General features: G+C 40.1%; 1 protein-coding gene across 1 annotated transcript in view; it reads right to left on the bottom strand.

Annotated features, from left to right (window-relative positions):
- Window positions 1–23,737, bottom strand: part of acbd6 (acyl-CoA binding domain containing 6) — a 42,217-nt gene that overhangs the window by 15,113 nt on the left and 3,367 nt on the right. Inside the window, exons 4-6 of the mRNA XM_042481019.1 lie at window positions 21,419–21,495; window positions 15,637–15,742; window positions 11,316–11,405 (exon numbers count right to left, since the gene is read on the bottom strand). Of these exons, the coding sequence (XP_042336953.1) occupies window positions 11,316–11,405; window positions 15,637–15,742; window positions 21,419–21,495 (273 nt within the window). The remainder of the gene's footprint in view (window positions 1–11,315; window positions 11,406–15,636; window positions 15,743–21,418; window positions 21,496–23,737) is intronic.

Here is a 23,737-nt window from a genome sequence, read left to right as displayed (position 1 = left end):
TCTACTACTAGGTCTTTTTCTGGGTAATTGTGGATTTTAACTGCCGTTTAAGGTGCATTACCGCCTACCTCTACGGGCATATGAGGAGGATTTATCAAACATTTTATATCATTATCAAGGAAAATTATATTGACATTATTATTGTTATTACTTTATCGCCCAGCCCTAGACACACTTGACTTCAGCACAGGTCGTCCTCAAAACAACTCCTGTTTGTCTTGGGTAAAGGGTAATGTGAGTATTTGAAGCTCAACCTGAGTGTAAAAGCTCCTTAAGAAAGGCTGGGCATACTTTTACCCACAATAGTCATATTTTCTCACCCTTCTCTGCCACACCAGACAAAAGAGGCCTCTCTTTCTCTCCAAATCTCAGTCCTCTCCAACAACGCTTCCCCTTTCCCCTCTTTACCCCCCCTCCCCATGTCACTGAGCTTGCTTGTTCCCGTGGGACACCTTAGCCTCCATTAAAGCCATCAGAGAGGAGGATGAGGTTGAGACTGAGAATTAACATCGCCAGAGGCCCTGTCTGTCCTCCTGCGGCTCATCGATGATGTTTAAAAAGAAATATATGAAATAAATAAATACATAAAAGAGTGTAATATGAAAATCAATGGCCAGGCAGCGGGGGCTGCGGCTGAGGCATTTGGAGTGAGGGACTCATAAAGCTGAGTACTGCGGGAGACTGATGGAAGGCAAAACACTTACTTTGTTTATTCTCTCTCCTCACCCCCGTCCCCTCCCCTCGCTGTCTGAATCCAGCTCTCACTCTCTCACTCTCTCTCCCCCCTCCTCTGTCTGAAACGGTCGAGGACAGCTTTAATGCTCCTGACAATTTATGTGGACGGTTAAGAACGATGGAAATCAAATAGTTGAGTGTAGGCAAGGCCCAGTGAGTGGCCAATAAGAAAGAAACAACAGCTGATGATGGCAAAGAGGACTGTTACCTGCTGGAATGACTCTTTAGGCCGCACTATTACTGTCAAGTCGCTGGCTCTTTTCTGAGTGCTCATATTATAGATTCACAACTGTATCTATGTCCGATAGGCCCTTTTAACACGGCGCGGCAACAGCTTTCATTTCATCGAGTCAAGCTAATGTGCAGCAAGTACTAAATATGAATCCTATAAGAGCTGCTTACAGTGTGGCATATAAAATGTCGAGTGGTGTGTGTGGTTGCTACGGTGCTTTTTATGTGTGTATTATACTTTACCAAGGTGTGCTGTGATTCCTCTGCTTTAATAGATGCGTGTAGACACAAACACACACGATTTGAAAATGCAGGAGCAATAAATTACACTTGGACCTATTATAAAGGGGAAGCAAGGGACGGCTTTCTTAAATATCTGCATTAATGTGTGCACTAAGCTGTGGGAGTGTCTGAGTCCACTATTAATCTGTTGCAGAGACACGAGTGTGTGAAGGTGCTCACTGTAGCTCTGACTCCCTGCTTGCATCCACTCTCAACTAAATAGACACAATTTACATGCTGTAGGCTGTAGACACATGCAAAGAACATGCATGTACACATTTATCCTGTCTGTGTGTATGGTCCTGCTTCTTACGCCTTGTTTTAAGAAATTTGTTTTGTGTATGTATTTCTGTTTAGTATACACGGTATGCCCCTGGTGTTTTTGCTTTCCAATTCTGTTCAGTATTCACCTGGAGCAGTAATTAGACGAAAACAGGACACATAATGCATGGTGACAAATAAGGAGGTCGGCCTGTCAGGTAGTTTTTTCAAAGATTTTGTTAAAAGACGTTTGATCCACTGTGAATGCACAATGTGTTTACACAGCTAACAAAGTTTATCAAGTAAATATGCCATCAAACTTTTACTGTAGAAAAACACGTATAAATAGTCCTTTATTCATCAGTATGTTAGCAAATTCATTTTTATGTTAACTTACTGTGGCACAGTGCATACAGTCTGCCCAAAATCTGCCATAAAAGTTATTTTTGAGCATTTTTGCCTTTATTGGATAGGACAGAGAGATAGTTGAAAGAGGGAGAGAGAAGGGACGACATGCAACATTTTAGAAGTGCAGACAAGAAAGTACAAAAATGTAACCATGTTCAGTGAAGGGCATAAAATCCTTTATCCTGTTAGAATATATAGTTAAAAACATTCAAGATCTGAGGAGTGTATCATAAAAATGTGGCTTAAAACTGAATAAAAAGTAAATTTATGACAGTTTCTTGCAGACAACCACAACCGTGACGCAGGAGCAACAGGGATGTGACCTCACTGATAAGCAACTAAATGAAACTGACCATGTTATATGACACTGGTCTAGTTGTTTTTAGATATTATATGTGGAAAAGTTAAATACTCTATCTTTGATACTCTCGTGCAAATATCATATGATACTGCCATAAAGCTGTCATGCTGATTGATTTATGAGATGGTAAATAATGTCCTAATAAACCCAGAGAGGTGAAAGGGACACATACCATGGTATAAACAGTATGTGTACAATTCATTTCTTTGTTTACCTGCTCTATTTCTCCCTCCATCCTATTTTATTCTCCATTTTTTATTCTTTGAATCCTTAAGATATTCCGTCTTCTTACTTTCCCACCTTGCTGCCTCCCCTTTCTTAAAGACCCTATATATTCTGGGGGATAGGTTTCACAATTACAAACACACGTACACACACAAACACACATGCGCGCACACACAATTATGACGAATCTTGCTGGATATTTGTTATGACTGGCCTGACTGAGCCATTAGTTATAGGAGGCAGTGCTGGGAAAGGGGAGGGATACAAACGTGTAATAATGCCTCCACCGTAGAATTTCAATCAACCACCACGGTGTGTGTGTGTGTGTGTGTGTGTGTGTGTGTGTGTATGTGTGTGTGTGTGTGTGTGTGTGTGTGTGTGTGTGTGTGTGTGTGTGTGTTTTTTGATCACACAAGTAGTTGACACCACAGTAGAGGACACAGATGAGATGGTTTAGTGTTCTTTGTTTGCTCCAATAGCAGCCTGAGCTTAAAAATCTAAAAATCTAAAATGCTCACCGTAGAGCTGCATAATATCCACAATAAAGATTGCAGTATTTAATTTTTGCTGAATGTTGCGACTTCGATATGAAATGTCATAAATATTGATACAGGTTTACTACGCTTTTTCATGAAAAATGACTATGAACAGATGCTAATGCTTACGATTTGTTCAGTTTGATTAAAATGGAATATTTTCTCTGACGTGCAACTTGATTTGTGAGCTGGCGATTTGGCACAAACCAAGAATAGCTTCTTTAGAAAGCAGTCCGAAACACTTTTCCTTTGAGAAAAAAGAGCCGCCTTGTGCTATTTGGTAATTGCAGTGGTCCATATTTATACAGCAGTCTGATGATTTATATAATTTTTCCATTCATTTAACATCCAGTACATCTGCACTGTTTTTTTTATAGCAATATGTAATTATTGAACTAATTAGCAAGATACAATAGTTTTCATTAAAAGCGGCACTAACGTGCACATCTTGCAGAACGGTCAGTGTTTTATGATGATTAAACTTTTAGTCTACTAATAGAAAACAAATCTGCAAACAATTTGAATGCTGATACATATACTTAAGTTAGCTACTAAATGTAAGATTTTTCACCTTTTTTTCTTTTCAATAACATTTAAATCTTAAATTTCAAACTTGGGAAATAAATATGTTTCGTTTATGGGCTGTTGGTTGGATGAATCAAATAATTTCCATCTGGTATTTAATAGGCAAAAAGATGAATCGGTTCAATGATAAAACAGTGGTAAGTAATGGTAGGTAACTGGTAGGCAATTGGTAACTAACCTGTGGGCAACTGGAATGTAATTGATAACTGGCTGGTAAGTAGTGGGTAATTCATAACAAACTGGTAGAAACTAATAATTGCTAACTAATTTTTTGGTAAGTGGGAGGCTATTGGCAAATAACTAGCAGAAAACTGGTTGATTATTGGTAACTAAGTGGCAGGTAACTGAAATGTAATTTTAACTGATTGGTAGGTAGCTGGTAGATATTTGGTAAGTAACTGGTTGGCAATTGGTAGGTAATAGTAACTAACTATTTGGTAACTGGTAGGTAATAGTAACTAACTTGTAGGTAATTGGTCTGTCTGTCTGTATTAGAGTTAAATATTGGTAATTGAGAGTTTTAATCCTTATAGGGCTGTCAAATGATTAGTTTTCTTTAATTGCAATTAAAGAAAACATTCTGAGAAGCAAGCATGATACTGTTGCTACCACTGGATTCCTCGGGTCTCCAAGTGTCAAATTATATCTGTATCATCATTGTAGCTTTAAAACAGACTAGTACAACGTCTTAAAGACAGAAATGTCAGTTGGCAATCAACGCAATTAAAAAGAAACATGTCATGTACAGACCTTAATCTCATCATGATTAACACATTAATTCTGACAGCCCTAATCTTTTCTTGCATAATTTACACAAAAAACAAACATTTTGATAAGAATTTGGGCAACAAAAGCTTGTGACCAAAATCTGTGCTGCTATGGGATACTTTACAATTATACAATCAACATGTCAGAGCTCTCTGGTGAATAAAAGACACAATTTCTAGATTACCTTTAGCATGCTTTATCTTTGGCATTCTGTACTGCAATGTCTTGAAACTTATTAACCTACATTTACTGAAACTAACAACTGCAGTGACCTAATATTAGAGATATATAAGTCTGGCTGATTTTATGTTCCAGCTTTAGAAGGTAACAAAGGCTAATGTGAAAATGGGATTGTGAACTTGCATGAAGTCAGAGGAAATAATCTTTTATATTACAGAAGTTCTTCACTGACATCTGATAGCATTTAATAGATAAGATGAGTTCTCACACAGTCATAAATTCACAGTTTTATTCTATTAGATAGATACATCAACAACCAGAGTTGACTCACACTACTAACATTAATTTCAAATCAGTGGATCCATACCTTAAACGAGACTATGCCATTATAAATCAGCCATTTACACATGTATATACACAGCTCCCTTGCTCTTAGCAGACAAACACAAACTACCGATACCAATGAAAAATACTTTCCTACAATTTGACTAAAATAATAAAACTGTGTAATGTAAAAATGTAAGAACATGTAAATTTAATAAGATAAGCCAGTCTGCCAGTCTTGAAGGTTCAACTCTCACACACACACACACACACACACACACACACACACACACACACAGATATTCCTGCAGGTTCCACATGCAGACTACGTGTACGAGACTTGTTGTGTGCTCTCTAGCCACCAATTGTAGGCCGCCCAGTCAGATATTTATTACTATTGATCTAGCTGGTCCTGGCTGGAGACTTTTGTTCTGCCGGCTCGAGGCTCTGACCTCAATTAAGTTATGAATTTCTATCTGATAGACTGGGAGCGCTTGGGGCCTGCCGTGGCCGTGCTACCACGCTGGATTAATTAGAATTAGCGGTGCTGCGAGTCGCCCTCCCCGCCTCATGGATCATGTTGTTTTAATACAAAGTAGAGGCGGAGGCGTGGGAGGGATGGAGTGAAGGGGACGGGAGCTTTGGGGGGAGGGGAGAGTGATGAGGAGAGGGGAAAGATGGAGACAGACGGAAAGGCAAGAAAAAAAAACAGGCATGGGTCGAATAAAAGGATGTGAGACGCAACCATGTGCTTAAAACCGGCACTGCCTTTTCCTTCAGTACTTTAAATCTTAACAATGTGTCCTTCCTGGCATTGTGTTTGTGTTGTGTTAACCTGCCTCTCACCTGTCCTTCCTCTTTGTCAGCCTAATCCTACCTCTGCTCTGTCACTTACCCTCTCAAGTCAGACATTGTATAAATCTACTCTGAGCCATTCCTGACCTTTGCTATAGGTCTACGGCACCTTCGAACTAAAGCCCTGCCTTTCCGACTCCAGTTCCCATGAATGAGCATGGCTCTTCTATTAATGCATATTTCCATGGCAACCTTAAAGCTTGTTGGGAAGTTTAGAGGAGGGCTTCAGGTGGGCTTTCAAGCTGTGGGTGTGGGATTACACTGTCTGGACAGACGATGACCACAGGGAGAGTGGACACACACAAACACGTTTTGACCAATGAAAGGGCATAATACTAAGCTCTTAGTCACACAAAAGGAAACAAATACCCACAATTATCTGAGTGTCCAATTTTGAATGTGCCATTTTCAGTGGAACACTTCAATATTTTGGAAAACGCACTCATTTGCTTTCTTCTTAGATGAGAAGATCGATATGACTCTCCAACCCAGCACATGCCAGGACTCTCATGTCTGTGCGGTTAACGAAAATGTGTAGGTGGTGCCAGCAGATGGTTGGCTTGGCTTAGCACTAAGACTTGAGAGCAGCAAAAAAACAAACAAAAAAAAAACCTGGCCCAACACTTTGTTGTTTTGGGGAAATGCAATCATTATTGTTTTAATTAATTTTTGCCTTTAAAGGAGAGGTAACAGCGTCATCACTACCAAACATTCTTATTTTTATCAATGTTTTTTTAAAAGCAAAATTTCTGAAATGCATCAGTATTTATTTATGTCCTGAAAGTATACAATAATCACTTATGACACACTACAAGTGTGTGCTGGTGTATTTTTCTGTAGAGATCCTTTCCCTGGGTTGTATTTTCTTTTTTCTTGTTATGCTATTTTCATTCAAGTTCCTGGGCACAGCGTTAAGGTGAGGTCTGGACTTTATAAAAAAATGTAGCAACCAGGTGCCAGACCATAATCAGCTTGTATCTAAGTGCAAACTACAAAAATCACTGACACAGTGCTGAAAAAAAGCAGATTTGGAAAACGTGAACCTGAGGTTGGCTCTCTCTTTCACTTTTGCTGGCAGTTTTGTTTACAAATAGTAAATGACAATGTCTGCATAGTACACCCAGTGTCCAAAACTTTTTGATTCGACGGCTAAGGTGGCTGGTAGATGAAAAAATCCACCACAGCAAAGAATATTTTTGTTACCAGCCAAAATAATGAATTGCCCACCTTGTTCCACATTTGTTTCGGTACATTTAATTGCGATAATAGTGTATGATGGAGTAAAATTCTTCTTCTGCATATATAGAACAGCTTATCACCGCAACCTCAGCATGTGAGTAAGTTCCCTCTGGTAAGCAGTGATGCAGTGCATCTGTCTAGGGCTTTTATTGTGAAAAGTAAGAATGGAAAAAGTGGTGCTGATGCTGTTGTTGACAGTGTAGGGGGCAAAAAAAGACTTTTCTGTCTTGGTTCACACTACAGGGCTCTCCAAGTTATTCTTTCATAATCTTTATCAGTATGCGCGCAACGCTACCTTGTACCAGCAGCAAGTGATAGTTTAGCGGATCATTTGATGTTCTGCACGGTAAACAGTGTCGCAGAACTAGTGGCACTCGAGGCATCAGGTTTAGCCTCACTGGCACAGATGTGTGTTTGCATGTGTGACACAGAAGCCACTCAGGAGCAGCAGAGTTGTTCGCCCCTAAAACACCAAACACCAAAACGTGGCAGAGACAATCAGTATAGTTTAATAATAGACTGTATAAAGTTTGACTAGTTTGATATAGACATTTACCTGCCAGCGTGGCAGATGACCCTCCGAGATTCACTCGCCAAACAGAAAATCTACCTGCATTTGGTGCTTGGCGGGTGTTAATTTATAACCCTGAGTATACCATCAGTAAGAAATAGCTGCTGAAGAACTTTGTTGTATAAAATATAGTCTACTTAACCGGAATTAAAGTTCATGCATTGGATATGCTCTTAGAAAAGTGCTTAGATACATAAAGTATAAACAGTTTTAAATTTCACAACTCTGGTGAAGAACAGCGACTAAACTGACCTTGTGGTCAGATATTATTGACAACGGAAAAATCATTAATCAGAGAAAAAGTGTGTAATCTAAGAATCTGAGCCAGCATTTATTGCCAGCTTTTGCTACTCAGGTACAAATAACTATTTTAGTCATTACCCCAAAAAATATATAAATGTGACATCTCGCTTTATTTGTAATGTCTTTAAAACAATTAGACTTCTCCTAGTTAGACAAAATCAAACCTTAATTAGCGATGAATCTGTACTGCGGGGTGTGTTTTCACTACTGTTGTGATATGCTGGAATGTCCTAAACATAAGCCTATGTCTCATTAATGCTCTTAAATACATTCTAGCACATAGAATGTCCGTCCAGTGTTTAAGCCTTAATTTCCATTATGACATTAAGTGAGATTTTGCTGTCATCTTTCCCACAGTTTGTGCCCCACTTTCTCTTGGTGTATTAGCTGAGGGAGCTATGATATGGGGAGTTGGTGGGGGGTTTAATGTACAGGACAAACACCAGGGCCTGATCTACAATTGGCAGGTGGCAGAGCTGTGATCTGTGTATTCAAACACTCACACAGAGCTACCTATTGTGGTCACTCCCTGCCTTGATCCTGGATTAACTATCAAACGAGCCTTTAATGCAGGTTACCCGGGTTTGGGAACAATTCACTAAAACAATCAGTTGATTAATTTCAAATGATTTTCCTCCTCTGCCAAGCAAATAATAATACTTTTTGTTTGAACTCTCAAAGTCCCCCTCCCCTTTTTAATCAACAAATTAAGCATAAATCATGTTTGATCTTTATTTACTGGTTGCTCGGCAGTTGGTAGAGGTCAAGAGAGATTACTGGTTGGCTCAAATAGCCTGCAAACAGCCCAAACATTCCTCTATTCCTCTTGTGCTCTTTATTTCATGTGGCAGGGGCTTTGAGCAGAAAGGACAGGGACATTAAGCTGCTCCATCAAGTTTTTATTTTTCTCCAATATAACAAACTTTTCTGTCCTTCCTTAATTCCTTTCCTCCATGACTTCACCCCAAGTGAAAAAACAAAACAAAAGGATGTTCGAGCAGATCCTAATGAGAAGCATATCGTTCTGTAAGCTTTACATAGTGAGATAATTTGGCATTGCGACAGAGTGGTATGATTTAGCTGACTATATTTTTCTCTCAGCCACGTCTTTGCCACCTCATAAATCTGCTACCAGTAACTCTGCTGCAGAGGTCCGGTGTCTTTAATATTCAGTCTTCTCCTTGGCCGGCCCCATCTAACACCTGAGGGACAGGCAGGTGAAAAGGTCCTGATGGCCTGAATGCATGAATTCAGGATATGTTTGTGCACAGATTGGCTAAAAAAGACATGCTTCTGAAACATTATTTTGTTTTCCTGTCTTTCCATACACATATTTGCTCAAAAAGGCACATTAATAAAGCAGAAATATCTTTAAATAATTACACTACAACAAACCTCTATATTGCTACTACCCTCTCTCTGCTACATTAAAAGTGATTCAGGATAAATTGGATTGGATTATTTTCCTCAATGAGGGTTCCTAAACCTTTTCCATTTCAAAGTTCCACGCTCTTTCATACTCAAATTTCCAGACTTCTTGGTAGATATTTCTTAGGCCATATTTGACATCTGAGTACAAAGCCAGATCTTTATCATGTGAATAAATGTAAGTATTTCATCAGTTGTGATGCTATGTATATATGCAGTTCAAAGATATTGCTGCATTTTCTTTGAAACTAAGTTGGTTGCAAATGTCCAGATTGGTTCAGACTTGGAGCGAAGCTGCAGGTTAGGACGTACAGGCTTGGGGGGGCAGCTCTGCATAAGAGTGTGCATTTAGTCACATGCCATACTTCTTGCCTTGATCTCGAGACATTGGTGTGCTTGCTGCCTGCTCCAAACGTCATGAAAAACGCACTGCTTGTATGATCAATTTTTTTTTTAAATTCTGGAATTTCATATTTTAGAAAACAGAATAGGAGCAATAGTCTGAAAACACAAATGTTTAACCTTACTTTCTTTTCATTTCCCATACTTAAACAGATCTAAAAAACACTAAAATCAAATTCCATATTTTCTTGAATTGCACAGGAACCGTCTCTTTATCTTAAGATATGAAGAGCAATCAAAAGTGTGAGGGACATCAATTAAAGGTCTGCTCAAATTCAGCCATCCATTTTCCCTACCTGGCCAATGATTTATGTTTCCTACTTTGACTGCTGAAAAATCTTGGCACATTGAGATATCAATTTATATTTCGTTGATAGATACATGACTGTAAATACGCAACATCTTACAAAAGGACAAAAGCCTCCGTCTATACATCAATCCTCCTCTGCTGTCATTATCTTGATATGGCTCTAAATCATTAGTGAAGTGTTTTCGTAGTTATCCCACTGTTAAGTCTTTTATGAACCATTCGCCACAAATCCACCCCCTCCCTGTGAGCATTCAAAACAAAAGGGGCCCACGCATGACCACAAAAGAGAAAGTCATTTGTGAAATGTCCTGATTATGTGGGGTTGTGCAACGTAAAACAATTTGCCTGATTACTTCCAATTGATTCGGCCTTACAGTTAAAGCCTCAGTGTGCAGCCCAGTGAACTGCACTGTGTCGTGCCGCTGGGCAGGGAAGAGGAGTAATTTCTCCGATGTGCAGCTGAGCCAGCTTACCGCCAAAGCTAAAGCCTCCTGGATGCTGCTAAAACCTCGGGGAGGCTAAACACTAGGCTAGCTACCAGCTAACTCTGTCTGCTAAAGCCTCGGGGGATTTGTCTGTGGTACAAAGTGAATTAAAGGTGACCTTCTGGAGGGGATGGAGAGAGAAAAGAGAAGGGCAATGGGGATGCTGGAGATGTCACTATTTGCTTTAGGTTTGAATGTACATGTGTGCACAGCAGTGTTGCAAAGAATGAAAGGACTCCTGTGACTTTCCTTTTATCCTCACCTTAAATCTTATAGTTAGACACTTAAACATGCATCGCCATATTCTGCGTTGACATCTACAACAAAATACAGCCACTAGACTTGTGTCCTTGTTAAGTAAATTGTTGCAGCATATCTTTGTTGACTTCAAACAAACACACTGAAGTTCTATGGTGGAGAAAAGCTTTTGTATTGAGTGAATATGAGTCATTACAAAACTTTGCACTGCATGAAAAAACTTAGAAAAACTGCCCCTGACTCCAGCTCTCAGGTTTAGGAATTTTTGCAGTTATAGAGGTGGAATCTAATAATGAAACAAAGAAGGCACGACCAAGACCAGAGAATGTATTGAGATTAAGACAAGACCAAGTACGAATGCAGTTGAGTCTGAGACAAGACAGAGACCTTCAAAAAGTGGTTTCGGGACCAATAACACTAGGCAGGTCTTTGGTTCTGCCGTTAACTTCAAATAACACAAACCAGGCAAATAATGTAGAGGAATCCAGGGATAGTTTGGCTTCCACTCATGCATTTACAAATGAATCATCACAGGAAAAACCCAGAAAGAGAGAAAAATGCCGCTCACCTGACTGTTGATGTCAGCTTTGTGCTGAAGTAATACAGAAACCAGCTCCTTGTGTCCTCTGTCACAGGCCCAGTGCAGGAGAGCCCGACCCTTTGAACACAAACATACACTTATTTATACAGCTTAACGTTACAAGGACAGTGTACTAAGGATGAGGAAGGTTAATTTTTATTGAAATTGTTACCATTATTGAGACTCATTAACAATCCGAGTCTTTATCTATGCCACTATTGATACTACTCAGTGACAGCATGTTTTTAACAGAACTGGTTTTGCTTTTATTGCTTAACAAGTGACTGTTTCTGAGCAGAACAAAAAAATTCCAGCCTTCAGTAAACATGGCTGATGTAACAGGGCCCCTTCATCATAACATAAAACTAACAATAGCAAAAATATATCAGCAGTACTAAATGAAAAACATTTTTTACATCTCTACTATCCATTTTATACTCCTGAGGAAACAAATTTCTCACCGAAACAACTGTATTATTCTCGCCAAAAACGAAATTTTCTTTTTCTTGATGTTACATTTGAACACATCATGATGACGTTTTATCTACCTTTGCCTAATAATCATTTTACTTAGCAAACCTTGAACACCTTGCACTTATACAACCTCGTTTATTTAGCTAACTAGCTCTTATCCTGCCGATTTCAACTTGGATTTCAACATTGGATTTATGTTTTTAACTGATGGGACTTGCAACAAAGTTTGTGTGTGCTTGGATTGAAATGACATGACTGGACTTGAGCTGTAATGTTACATTAAAGGACCCCCGGGACTTGACAGCAATATCGAAAAGCTAAAATGTTATTGCTTTTTGGATTTTGAAAAAAGTGGAACTTGGTCCTCAATAGAACCGGGTTGCAATCCCCATCCCTACAGTGCACGTTAATAAACATTTCTGTAAATGTTCCAGCTTAGCCAATACTTGACTGTAGTCTCTGGGCAGGTGTGACAAGATTTTGTATGGTATGGTTACACACTTGATTGTCCTATGGCCATGATGTTAAGTTTTCTGTATGACCGATATGTGTCACAGTCTCCGATGAGTGTTGGTAGGCTCTTCCATGTGTGAACTGCTCTCACTAAGAAAGATGACTGTCCGAATGCATCAGGTGATTGACAGGAACGTGCATACTTAAAATGCCACGTACAAAGGTTTGCAAGTACGGCTAAATATTTAACACCACAGGTGTATGATTAAATTGGTTTAATTGCCTGCAAGTGTCATGACTGTCATTTGAGGCAATGTGGATCAATAGCCTACACAGCAAAACAGACAGTGCTCCTCCTCCTCCTCCTCCTCTACCTCATGCTCCTGAAAAATTAACTTCAGCTTCAATCTGTTTCTTTGCTTTCAGACAAAATAAATTATGCACGACAATTCAGAACTCAGAGCCTTTGGGCCTCAGTTCCATAATGACCAGCGGACAGAGTGACGAGATGTGTGTGTGTGTGTGTGTGTGTGTTTGTGTGCTGATGCATGTGTATGTAAAGAGCTGTAAGGTGGAGCACAGAACGAGGAGGGCTCTGTCTGTCTGTCTGTCTGTCTGTCTGTCTGTCTGTCACACAGACACACAGACACACACACACACACACACACAATCCACTCCTTAGGTCCAAGATCCTTGTTCTAATAAAACCACGCAAGCTCATTTTTCAGTGAGGCCAATTAGGCAAAGCAAACTCTCCAAGTTCAATTCTGTTGCTTAAATCATATTGATCACTGTGGCTGCATGTTAAAATGGATACTTATGAGCCGGGCCAGAATACCAATAAGTCTCTCTCTCTCTGTCTCCCTCCCTCCCTCTTTCCTGCTCTTTTCCAGGTGTTTCTGCTGCTGACTGCCGGCCACATTTTCACCGAAGACCAGAGTTTACTACTTCCAAAGGGGTACTGCGCACACACACACTCAAATTAAGTGGGCCTTTTGGGGAGTTGCAGTGATTAATAAAACATTGAATGTGTCAAATAGAATAAGTGCAGCATTCAAAGTCTAGCACACACCATTAACAGAAACATTCAGAGTTTGGGCGAGCCAGTTTGGGCATTAAGAAAGGTCTCTTCTGATTAGAGCTCAAATAGTCCTATTCAGGAAGGTAAACCGCGGGTAATAAATGTTAAACACTCTGCTCATTTGAAGAGGTGGACAAACTCTCCTGTTCACTGTGGAGTAAAGAAGCACTGCTATATAGAAAGATCAGCAGTTGCTAGCAATGGTAAAGAAGAGGTTATCTCTTACCAGACACTGATTTGGACACAACATGCACACTGGGTCAGTATTTGTGTGCAAAATGTACTGTCTTCTTCTGTTCCCTCTTATGAATTTTCTATTTCCCTATCCTCTTCCCTTGGCTTGGCCAAAATACACACTTTTGGTTTTGTATGTTTGAGTTGGTATGAAATGGTATGTGGTTTAGGTAAAAAATCTGAAAGCTGCCAACATACAGTAATATAATAGTTAATTGCATTGCAAATAGCAGTTAAACAAAGTAAAACAAAAAAGTCATAATCTAAAAAAAGTGTTAAAATATGTTAAATACTTAAACTTTTTCCAGTTTACTATGAATCTTGAGCAGTTTCTCTTCAGATGTGTATAGATGTTGTCGTATGCAGATATTTATTGAGGAATATTCCACAATCTTGGTCAATAATAAACCGTTTGAAACTTCTTAGTCTTGACTGCATGTACACTTGACAAACACATGATGCATACTTTCTAGTAGTAGGTTTTGGGTGGTTTTCAGAGCAAAACTGTATCCCACAATTCAGGAACTTCTATTCTGCCACACCAGTTCATGTGGTAGTGAGTTGCCTACAGCTTGGTTTGTGGCAACAATGATCAAATACAAAATTGAATGTTTTTTAGTCAAATACTGTGGTATAGCAGACAGTGTTTCTCATTTAAATAAAACCACTCTGCAATTATAATAAGATTAAAATGGCTATAAAATGCAAGCATTTGGATGATTTGTGTAGAGCAGCAATGATCAAAGATATCAAAAAGAACATATTAATGACAAATAATGTAAATATATAAACTAGGCAGCATCTCCCAAACTGAAGGAATGCAACACTAAAACTACAAATGACATCTATCTCGCTTCAGAATTGTTAATCAACAGGTTTTATTTGAGGTCAGCACCTGTGTCCTCTCTTTTGGCAAGCATTAAACAAATTTCATTCATAACCAAACAATGCACGTCATCTTGTCGGGCCCTCCAGAGGTGACTATCAATATTAATGCTAGCTAGCTCCATTTAATGAAAATGTTGCATTACTCATTTGGTTTGCTATATTTTTCCTGTTTTTGTTATATTGTTGCTAGAATATTACTGTGATTTTTAGATGGCTGTAGTTTGATAATTATATGAAAAAAATAAGCCCCTAAGGCTTTGCAACCAACAGCCATGAGAAATTTGCATGAATGACAAAATGAGTTCAATAACCAAGCATATTCTCATATGTTCTTAAAGTCTAAATTGGTACTTGGCTTTGTTGGCAACTACTAGAAATATATAACATGGGTGGATATTTGGCCACACACCTAAAGGGTGAGTACTGGGAGAGAGACTCTTTCTGCCTCTCTCTCTCTTAACTGCAGAAGCAGATCAGGCTTCTTGCTGATGTGAAACTTCACCACTGCCCTCTGCTGATAAGCATGCTGTGCTGCAAGAGTGCAAACGATAACAATGGCAGTGGACAGACAAAGCTTTCCCTGCTGAGGTCCCTCAACCATCTGGCCTCTGACTGGGAGCTCACCAGCCGACTGCCCGCTTATCTTTGAGTGGCTGTGATGAAAGGGAGGCAGGGAGCGAGCCATTTGGCCAGGACGATAATGAATCAGGGACAGATGAATGGATTTCAGGGTCAATCCAGAAAACACCTCGCGATGGTAATAGCTGTTTGCACAATTTACTCATCTCCGCCTCAGGAGTGGTTCCCATGTGTTTGTGGCTGCAGATCATTGAAACCATTATGTAACGATTGCAAAAAGAGCTGCATGAACCATCCCCCAGTGACCCGTATTTTCCATCATACTCCGCTGATCATTTTCACCTGCCCTCCTGCATAAGGGGTCAGAGCACAGGACAATAACCCTGCGGCTGGTATGGTGCCTTGCTATAAGACACTTCAGCAATGTGAATCCCTTCTGAAACACTGAATATGGATCCTCTGGTTGCCTCATACCAACGTTATGATATTACAGTGTTGTCATAGCACAGTCATGTACACTAGAACTATTATTAGCAACTCTCACATGCCATCAGTACAGTTTTACTTGTTATATTCCTTGGCACTGTGTTCTGTAGTTACCTCTTCATCTTTAGTGTTGACGTCCACTTTCTGGGAGATGATGGCCTTGCTGATGTGGTCGATGTTATTTTCTCTGCAGTAGTCAAAAATGTTCTTATCCTCTTCCCTGAGAGTGATACAGAATCAGAGAGAGAAAGAAGAGTAGAAGATTGAGTCAACTTTGTTTTTTTTGGACCATCATTTGCACTAAAGAATCGTAGGACTCTGCATCAATGTCGTTCATTTTACTTGTCCATCTTTAGATCTGAGATGTCATTTAAAGAGCCTCTACATCAGAAATGCTCAACTTACTTTGCCTGGGGCCACTTTGCAAAATGACAAGAGACCAGGGGCCATATAATAAACAAACATTCATAATATTTATCAGTATATAGTAACTGTGTGTTTTCAGCCTTTCAATATTTGCTGTCATCACTCATCTTTGCCAAGAGGCATATATAGCAACAGCAGCCCCACAGGTGTTTGCAGGGGTTTCTCTAGAATTTGAGGATATTTGGGGCTTAACCTGATCCTCTGTTAGAAGGTTTGGTGGATCCTCTCCTTGCCCTTTTTTTTGGTAAACAAGCTGTTTTTTTTTTTTTTTTTTTTTATGCACTCTGGTGCCTTACATATATAAAAAGTACAGAAAAAATTCCCAGTGTGAATCATTTTATTTTTTATTGGGAATTAGAAAATGATTGGTGGTAGCGCTGAACGATAAAAGACGATAATGCATAGCATTGTGATTTTTTGTGTGGCAATATTGTGTCATACACAGATGCGTTCTGATTTTTTCATTATATAAATTATTGGTATTGCAAAAACAAAATAATCATCAAACATCAACTGCCTTTTTTCAGTCCAATAGATAGATTTTGCTGAAATATAAATAATTAAAGTGAGATGAACAGACTGAAATGTTTCTTACTAAATGGAACAACTGTTGAATTTTTTTTTTGCAGACATAATCTGCAGTTGAAACACATAATAAATCATAATAGATATTATCACAATAGTCCATATATTTCATGTTATGTGTGAAATTGCAACAATATCATATCGTGACTTAAGAATCGTGAGAATATTGTAACGTGATGCCTCTGGTGATTCCCACCCCTAGTTGGCGGGAAACCCAGCAGGCCAAATTTGAGTATTACATATCTAAACCAACATAATGGAGGGAAATGGATTTTGTTAGTGGTGCTTACAGCTTTTTAAAAAAAATCTTGAAAAATGAATATAAGCATTTCTGTATAGATTAACTTTACTGTGTTTTTACTGGAACTACTTTCATCTGTAGAATTAGTCCTAAAGATAAATGTTGACCGTATGTGTAGTGCATTATCCATAGACGCATAGACACTGAGAAAATATGCTTTTAGTAATTTGTGTGAAACAACCCTTTAAATGTCTTGTGTGTCAACTGAAGTGCTTTATGTGTGAAGTGTTTGCACACCCAGAAAAGCAAACACCAGGCGCTACTGGATCATTTAGTCATCAAACACACAGATGCAACAGATAACACAAACACATAACTGCTCTCTCTGTCTCAGACACAAGCAGCAGCCACACGTGCCGCATCCCTCGGGAACACTGGCACACAACACACACCCAACCACACACACACATCCTATCCCACCTCTGATTATATCTCTGTGTCTCTAATCACCTCCTGGCATTGGGGACAGGAGTGAGTGCTGGGGGAGACAGGGTGCAGCGGTGGTGGTGTGCTGCTGGGTGAAGGGGAGAGAAGGGGCGAAATCTCATTTAGAGCTTTACGCCTTCCCCTCCCCTCTTACCCAACGCCGGCCATTCAGATTGATTGAATTTAGTGCTCTATTGTCTGACAGAAACCCTGCATACCAGCCGCTTAACCACTCCCACGCAGTAAGTCAGTCATCCCCAAGGCCAAATCCCCCAGTTCCTGTCTCTGATGCCTGCCTGCTGCACTGCACTGGGCCTCACAAATCCCACAGCGCACACACCTGGCCTCAGTCACACAGGAGACACCGCGGACCCCCGTTAAGACTGAGGATGTTGTTTAGCTTTGTTTTGAGGATATGTGGTTTAAAGTCTGTTATATTTAGATGTTGAGTTACTTTCACAGCCCGTCCTCTGCAAGCATGTCTGGCTAAAGGCCAACCTCACAACCAGAGCTGCAATGATTAGTCAATTTATCAATTTGTCAGTCAAAAGTAAATTAATCTCCAACTATTTTGATAACCCATTCATTCTTTCAGTCATGTATTAAAGCAAAACATTCAAACATTTGTTGGTTTTAGCTTCTTAAATGTGAGAATTTGCTGCTTTTCGTTGTTATTTATGACGGTAAATTAAGAGATTTTAGGTTATGGACAATTGGTTGGACAAAAAAAGCAATCTGATGACATGTTTTTGGGCTTTGGGAAGTTGTTATGAACATTTTCACAATTTTTTGACATTTTGAAAATAAATAGCAGATTAATCCATGATAAAAAAAATAACCATAAGTTGCAACCATACTCGCAACCACTGAAATGTTTTTTCTGAGGATTTCCAAAAGTCTTTATACTAAAATTTGGTTATCAATCCTACTTGCAGAAACATGCAACTCAAATCTGAACAAAAAACATCTGTCAGCATCACTAGCAAGTAATCTGTGATGTTTAAGTGCTTAATAGGCTCGATAGGCTGTGTATCAGTATGATACAAAGAATAACTGAATCAAAGAACTCTAGCGTAGTTTTTCTGTCCCACTGCGACCCGCTACCCTCTAACATCCGCCTTCTCTCCACAAACAGCCAGATCAACTACAACTTCAAACTTCCCCCAGAGTACTTAAACCATTCTGACTCATAATCAGCACTCTTTATTGTTGACTCTGAGATTACACAAACAAAGTTTTGTCTGCCGTTTGTTCTTTAATGAACCTCTGTACTTCCCTTTCTTCAGCTTTTCATCTACACGCTTTATCTCTCCCGGCTCTCTCGTTCCTCCCCTCCCTCTTCCTGCCATCCCCTCATCAGCCCATGATGAATTATGAATAACTCATTACACTTTTATCACTGCTGGGTTATGTATGAGCACATTCATTTACATACTCCTGATTACCACTGCTATGTTTATTCATGAGTCTCCACACTGGGCCACACCCACTTCCTTCCTGATGGCCATGGTGACCCCAAGTGTCCCTGATGTGTGGCCGCCATCCGTCTCCCCGGCAACTAATCAATAGGCCAGCTCATCAGTCTTTCGTCGATGGTCGGACAGGGCTGGCCTGACGGGCACATGACATGTCCTCACACATATAAAGCACAAGCACACATCTAATGTAGTGTGAGGTTATATAATATGCACAATAAGCTCACATGTGAATGTACACACACATACAACCAACACCTGTATTCAGTCCACACCACAGTGAGAAACACACACACACACACACACACACACACACACACACACACACACACAGATCGAGGTGAGCAATGCAATTATCTCTGTCTGGTTAACATGTGTGTAGCTGTTTTATATGGTGTGTGGGAGGTCATAGGCTACTCTGTCATCACATAAGCTGAGGGTACCAAGGGTTTTGTGTGTGTTTCTGTACATCTGTGTGTGTGTTGTGTGCTCACGTGTGTGTCCGGACTGGTGTACTGGCAGATATGTCCTTCATCCATCAGGCTAAACTGGCCACAGTGGTGGAGAACACTCATCTACCTGGCCTGAGCCTCACTGATCAACACCATGGCCACGCCATCCATCACACACACACACACACACACACACACACACACACACACACACACACACACACACACACACACACACACACACACACACACACACACACAGAGCCCTACACAAGCTGTCATCACATCCCCTATAGGACCCCAGTCGACGCTCCCAACATGGCTGAGCTCCACCGAAGTACAAGAAACAATGAGAACTCAAAAATAATTCGGCAGCGGCTTCCAGCAAAGTGTCCGGACAACAAAGCCTCCAGTGTTTATGGGAGTCCTTTTTCAAGGCGGCTGTGAGAATTACAAATGTAGCATTCAAAGCCTCTTCAATCACACACTGATCAGCTCAGTAGCCCAGGGATATTGCTAATCAATCCCGCTTTTGTCGATACACACACACACACACACACACACACACACACACACACACCACACACACACACACACACACACACAGATCGAGGTGAGCAATGCAATTAACTCTGTCTGGTTAACAGGTGCTTAGCTGTTTAATATGGAGTGTGTGTGTGTGTGTGTGTGTGTGTGTGTGTGTGTGTGTGTGTGAGAGAGAGAGAGAGAGAGAGAGAGAGGAAATTGAAATGCAGCAGAGCAGTGAGTGTGACAGTTCCGGCAGGTTATGCATGGATTCGCATGCAATTGCGTCGACATATAGCGGCGAGTGTATGTTTGTGTGTGCACACGAGTGCATAAGTGTGTGTACGTGCCATGTTAATGACTTTCTCCATGCTGGATTCCCCCTCGGGGCATCGTTGCTACTGGAAATCACCAAGGGGAGCATCGTTCTGGGAAACCTGCTGTACCTGCCTCCCTCTGCACGTCTTCATCACCCCCCCCCCCCCCAGAAGTACCCCCTGAATCGTAAAGTAATTAAAAAGGGGAGACTCTGGCCGCCTCTTCCCAAGACCGTGCATACTAATCACATACAGCCATTTAGGAGGAAAACCTGCAGGATTCACACATCTCATTTTCATCTCCAAAAGAGCTCTTTTTTCATTGAAATGAAGATGAGGTTTTTAAGCTTGAGTAAGTCTGCCAGGCAGAAGTAAATGGAGAATATATTTCATTAACATAAATCAGAACTGTATGACGTCTCCAGGCCCTGACTGCAGTTACGGTCTGTTGAATAGAATCAAATACAGCATCAAGACCAGTGGTTAACAAAGCCAGACTCGGATCGAGTTGACCTAAGCATTAAATAAGTAGTGATTCACAACTGGGGGGAAAGCTGAGTCTGTTCCAGCACTATCAAGATCTGGGAAATTGCATTTAGATGCTTTGGCCTCTGAAAACACAACCTGTAAGAACTCAGAGTTAAATAACAAGTGTATGAGCCATGTATTGAGCCAACAATTCACAATGTGTGCCTGTGAAACCCTACGGGATGCTTCCCCAATTAATTATTATAGCTGTTCAGATACCATGCTTTCCTTCCTGATACTGACTGCGATACCTGAACTTGCGTATTAATGGATGTGAGTACCAATCTGATTGTGCCGATCCACTGACTAAAAAAAGAAATTTTGCAGCTGTATACTACTAACTCATTTCTGTGTCAAACAACCAAATAGACTTATATCGTATATCTTCAGCTCTGATTTACTGATGCTAGAAGAGGTTGAATGCCATGTTATTCCATTACACCTGTCCTGAGATCAGTGCTGTGACGCAGTCAGCAACACAGCCTTTAATTTGTTGACAAACTCAACTCAGCGCTACACTGGATTACAAAGCCTCCGAAAGAAATTTGATCACACTGAAGCGCTTGTTGGAAAGCTACAACAGTAACAAAGCGGAGGCAGTTTAGAGAACGTTTCTACACTGCAGTGTTGCGAAGATATTCTACAAATAGTAAAATAGTGTACTTTGATGTTGTATACAACATCAACGTCCTCAGAGGTTTTAAGTTTGTTACAAAATGAACTTTCATTGCATCTGTGCAAAGACCAGATCCAGCGTTTTAGGCAGTATCAGAGGGATTTCTGATACTAGTATCAGAGCAACTGTAGTTGCTGATGTGTGTGTGTGTGTGTGTGTGTTTGTGTGTGTTCAAATTCTGATACCTGATCATCTCTTCCTGGTATAGAGAGCTGACTGCTGCTCCTCCAAAGCCTGTTCTTCTCGTTTCTCCCCGTCTTTCCTGTCAGATACGAGACAGTCACACATTAATGAACAACATCCACCTTAGACACAATAAAAACTAAAATATGACATGTCGATCACTTTTAATAAACTTACTGCTTGTTCAATGATAGCTAGTGTGATACTCTGACCTAGTCTAGTTTGGCTTAGTTCTGCAGCCTGTGTTGCTGTCCTATATGGAGAGAGGCACTGACCTCATTGTTTTGTGTGCTCAGTGCAGTACAAAAGGGTCATGTTCTTCTATTCACTGAACCTATAGCTTTTAACCTAAAGCCTTTGCAAAGCTAATGCATGATACAGATCAAGTTCAAAATGTGCAGTTTTGAAACAAGCCTCTGTGGCTTCAGACATGACCTCATAGGCAATAAACGTCCAACAATATGCACAAGATCAATATAAAATATATAGCGCCTTAATTTGTGACTCTTGTTAATCTTCTGTGTTTTACATTCAGTTCAGCCAAGACTTTATTACCCGGCCTATTCTTCACTGACCAACGTTGACTAACAAAAGAACCCACACAAATCTGATTTCAGAAAATAGCGAGAGTGGGGGGAGAACATGACAAGCGAAGCAAAACAACTGTGCGTGCACTTTTGGGGACAACCTAATTCACTTCAGAAACTCAGAATATTCGCTGATGCACTGGCCCTGCTCCTCTGCAGTGTAATGTAATATAAAGCCAGTGTCTGCTCAACAATTGAGGCAGGACAGAGGTCAAATTCTGCCCATTATTCCCTCTCCTGCTTCTCTTGTCTATGCACTCCTACTTACACTATTTGACTGTGCTTCCACAAGAATAGCAACTGCCATGCTGTGGCGCTTTGTTAACACTAATACAATCAGCCTCTTTTCAGGGGGGCATTTGTGCATTTGCTGGCCTGTCTGCCGGCCTCTCTGCTGGCATTGTGCAGATGTGAGGGCAGAGTCAGCGTGTATTGCCCCGCAGCAGGGCCGAAGAGAAAAGAACGTGTCAGGATTGGGCATTTGGTTGACAGTGACGCTATTAAAGGGACATAAATATGGGCGGAGAGGAAAGAAGGGGGTGGGGTATGAAAAGAGTGAAGAGGGGAAGATTAATAGAGGAAAAGCAGGTAGCATAAAGGTGGAGAACAAGAGGAAAGTGGAAAACATGCAGCAAGGAAGAGGTGAGGGAGGAACCAGAGGACAAGCAGAAAATGAAAAGAACAGTGCAGTAGGTCACACAGGACACGTAACAGGTCTCTTAAGGCACACATTCTTTGGCTTTTCAGTTCATGCAAAAAAACAAATGAAAACAACCTACTTCCAACTCTCTGAGGCTGTGCTTGTAAAGCATTATGTGACTGTGAATCCATCCCCGTTTGGAGAGTATGCTACACTCGTAGAGGGAATTCACACTCTGTCCCCACTTATGAGAAATAAGGAGCTAAAGAATAAATCAGCAGGAGTGTTTCTGCTGTGCTCATAGGCTTCTCAGAGGTTTCCCACCTCTGAGGGCAGATAAAATACACAGAGTTGAGACTTGTTTAAGTTTTCTTCTGGTTCTGTCTATCACAAGAGCTGATTATTTCAGATAAAGAAGAGGGAGAGGAAAAGGCATTTTAAGATATTGAATTGGGATCAGGCTAAGACAAGATAAAGGCTTATTTCTCAGGAGTTGAGTTTAAGAAGTATGAGAAAATGGTCAAAATCTCATATTAATACTATACTAAGATAAGCTATGTTTAGGAGAAATAGCTGGACAATGAAGATATCTTATTTTGAAATGTCCTTTCCTCTGGGTTAAACTTTCCATGTTAGCAATACCACACAAGCTATGGCAACATAGCACAATACCGATTATTAGTAGTTAATGAGACCGATAACTGATATTTGGAACCATTATGCATTTACAATAAAAATGAAACTCTCTCTCAATAGTCAGAATTTGGAATAAAACAAACTCCAACACAAACCCTTGTTTAAATGCCTTCAGCAAATGTTTAATCAAAACTTAAACATTCAACATTATATACATCAAGTTCGCAGCCCCTTTGTTATAAAGTCAAGTGAAAAGTATAAAATAAAAAAGTAATAAATAAAAAAAGCTCTCTGAGGCTTTACAAAGTAAAAGTTCCTCACATGCTGACACTTTTGCACTTGCACTTTTTAATTGATTAATTTTATTGGCAATCATTAAAAAAAAAAAAAAAAAAAAAAAAAAGATACAGATAATCATCAAAATGCTAAATATCAGTCCCAATAATTGGCCAGGCTGA

This window comes from Plectropomus leopardus, chromosome 3 (assembly GCF_008729295.1).
Source record: "Plectropomus leopardus isolate mb chromosome 3, YSFRI_Pleo_2.0, whole genome shotgun sequence".
Classification (NCBI taxonomy): Eukaryota; Metazoa; Chordata; class Actinopteri; order Perciformes; family Serranidae; genus Plectropomus; species Plectropomus leopardus.
Note: the sequence above shows the minus strand (reverse complement) of the source record. Positions and strands in the feature narration are given on the sequence as shown.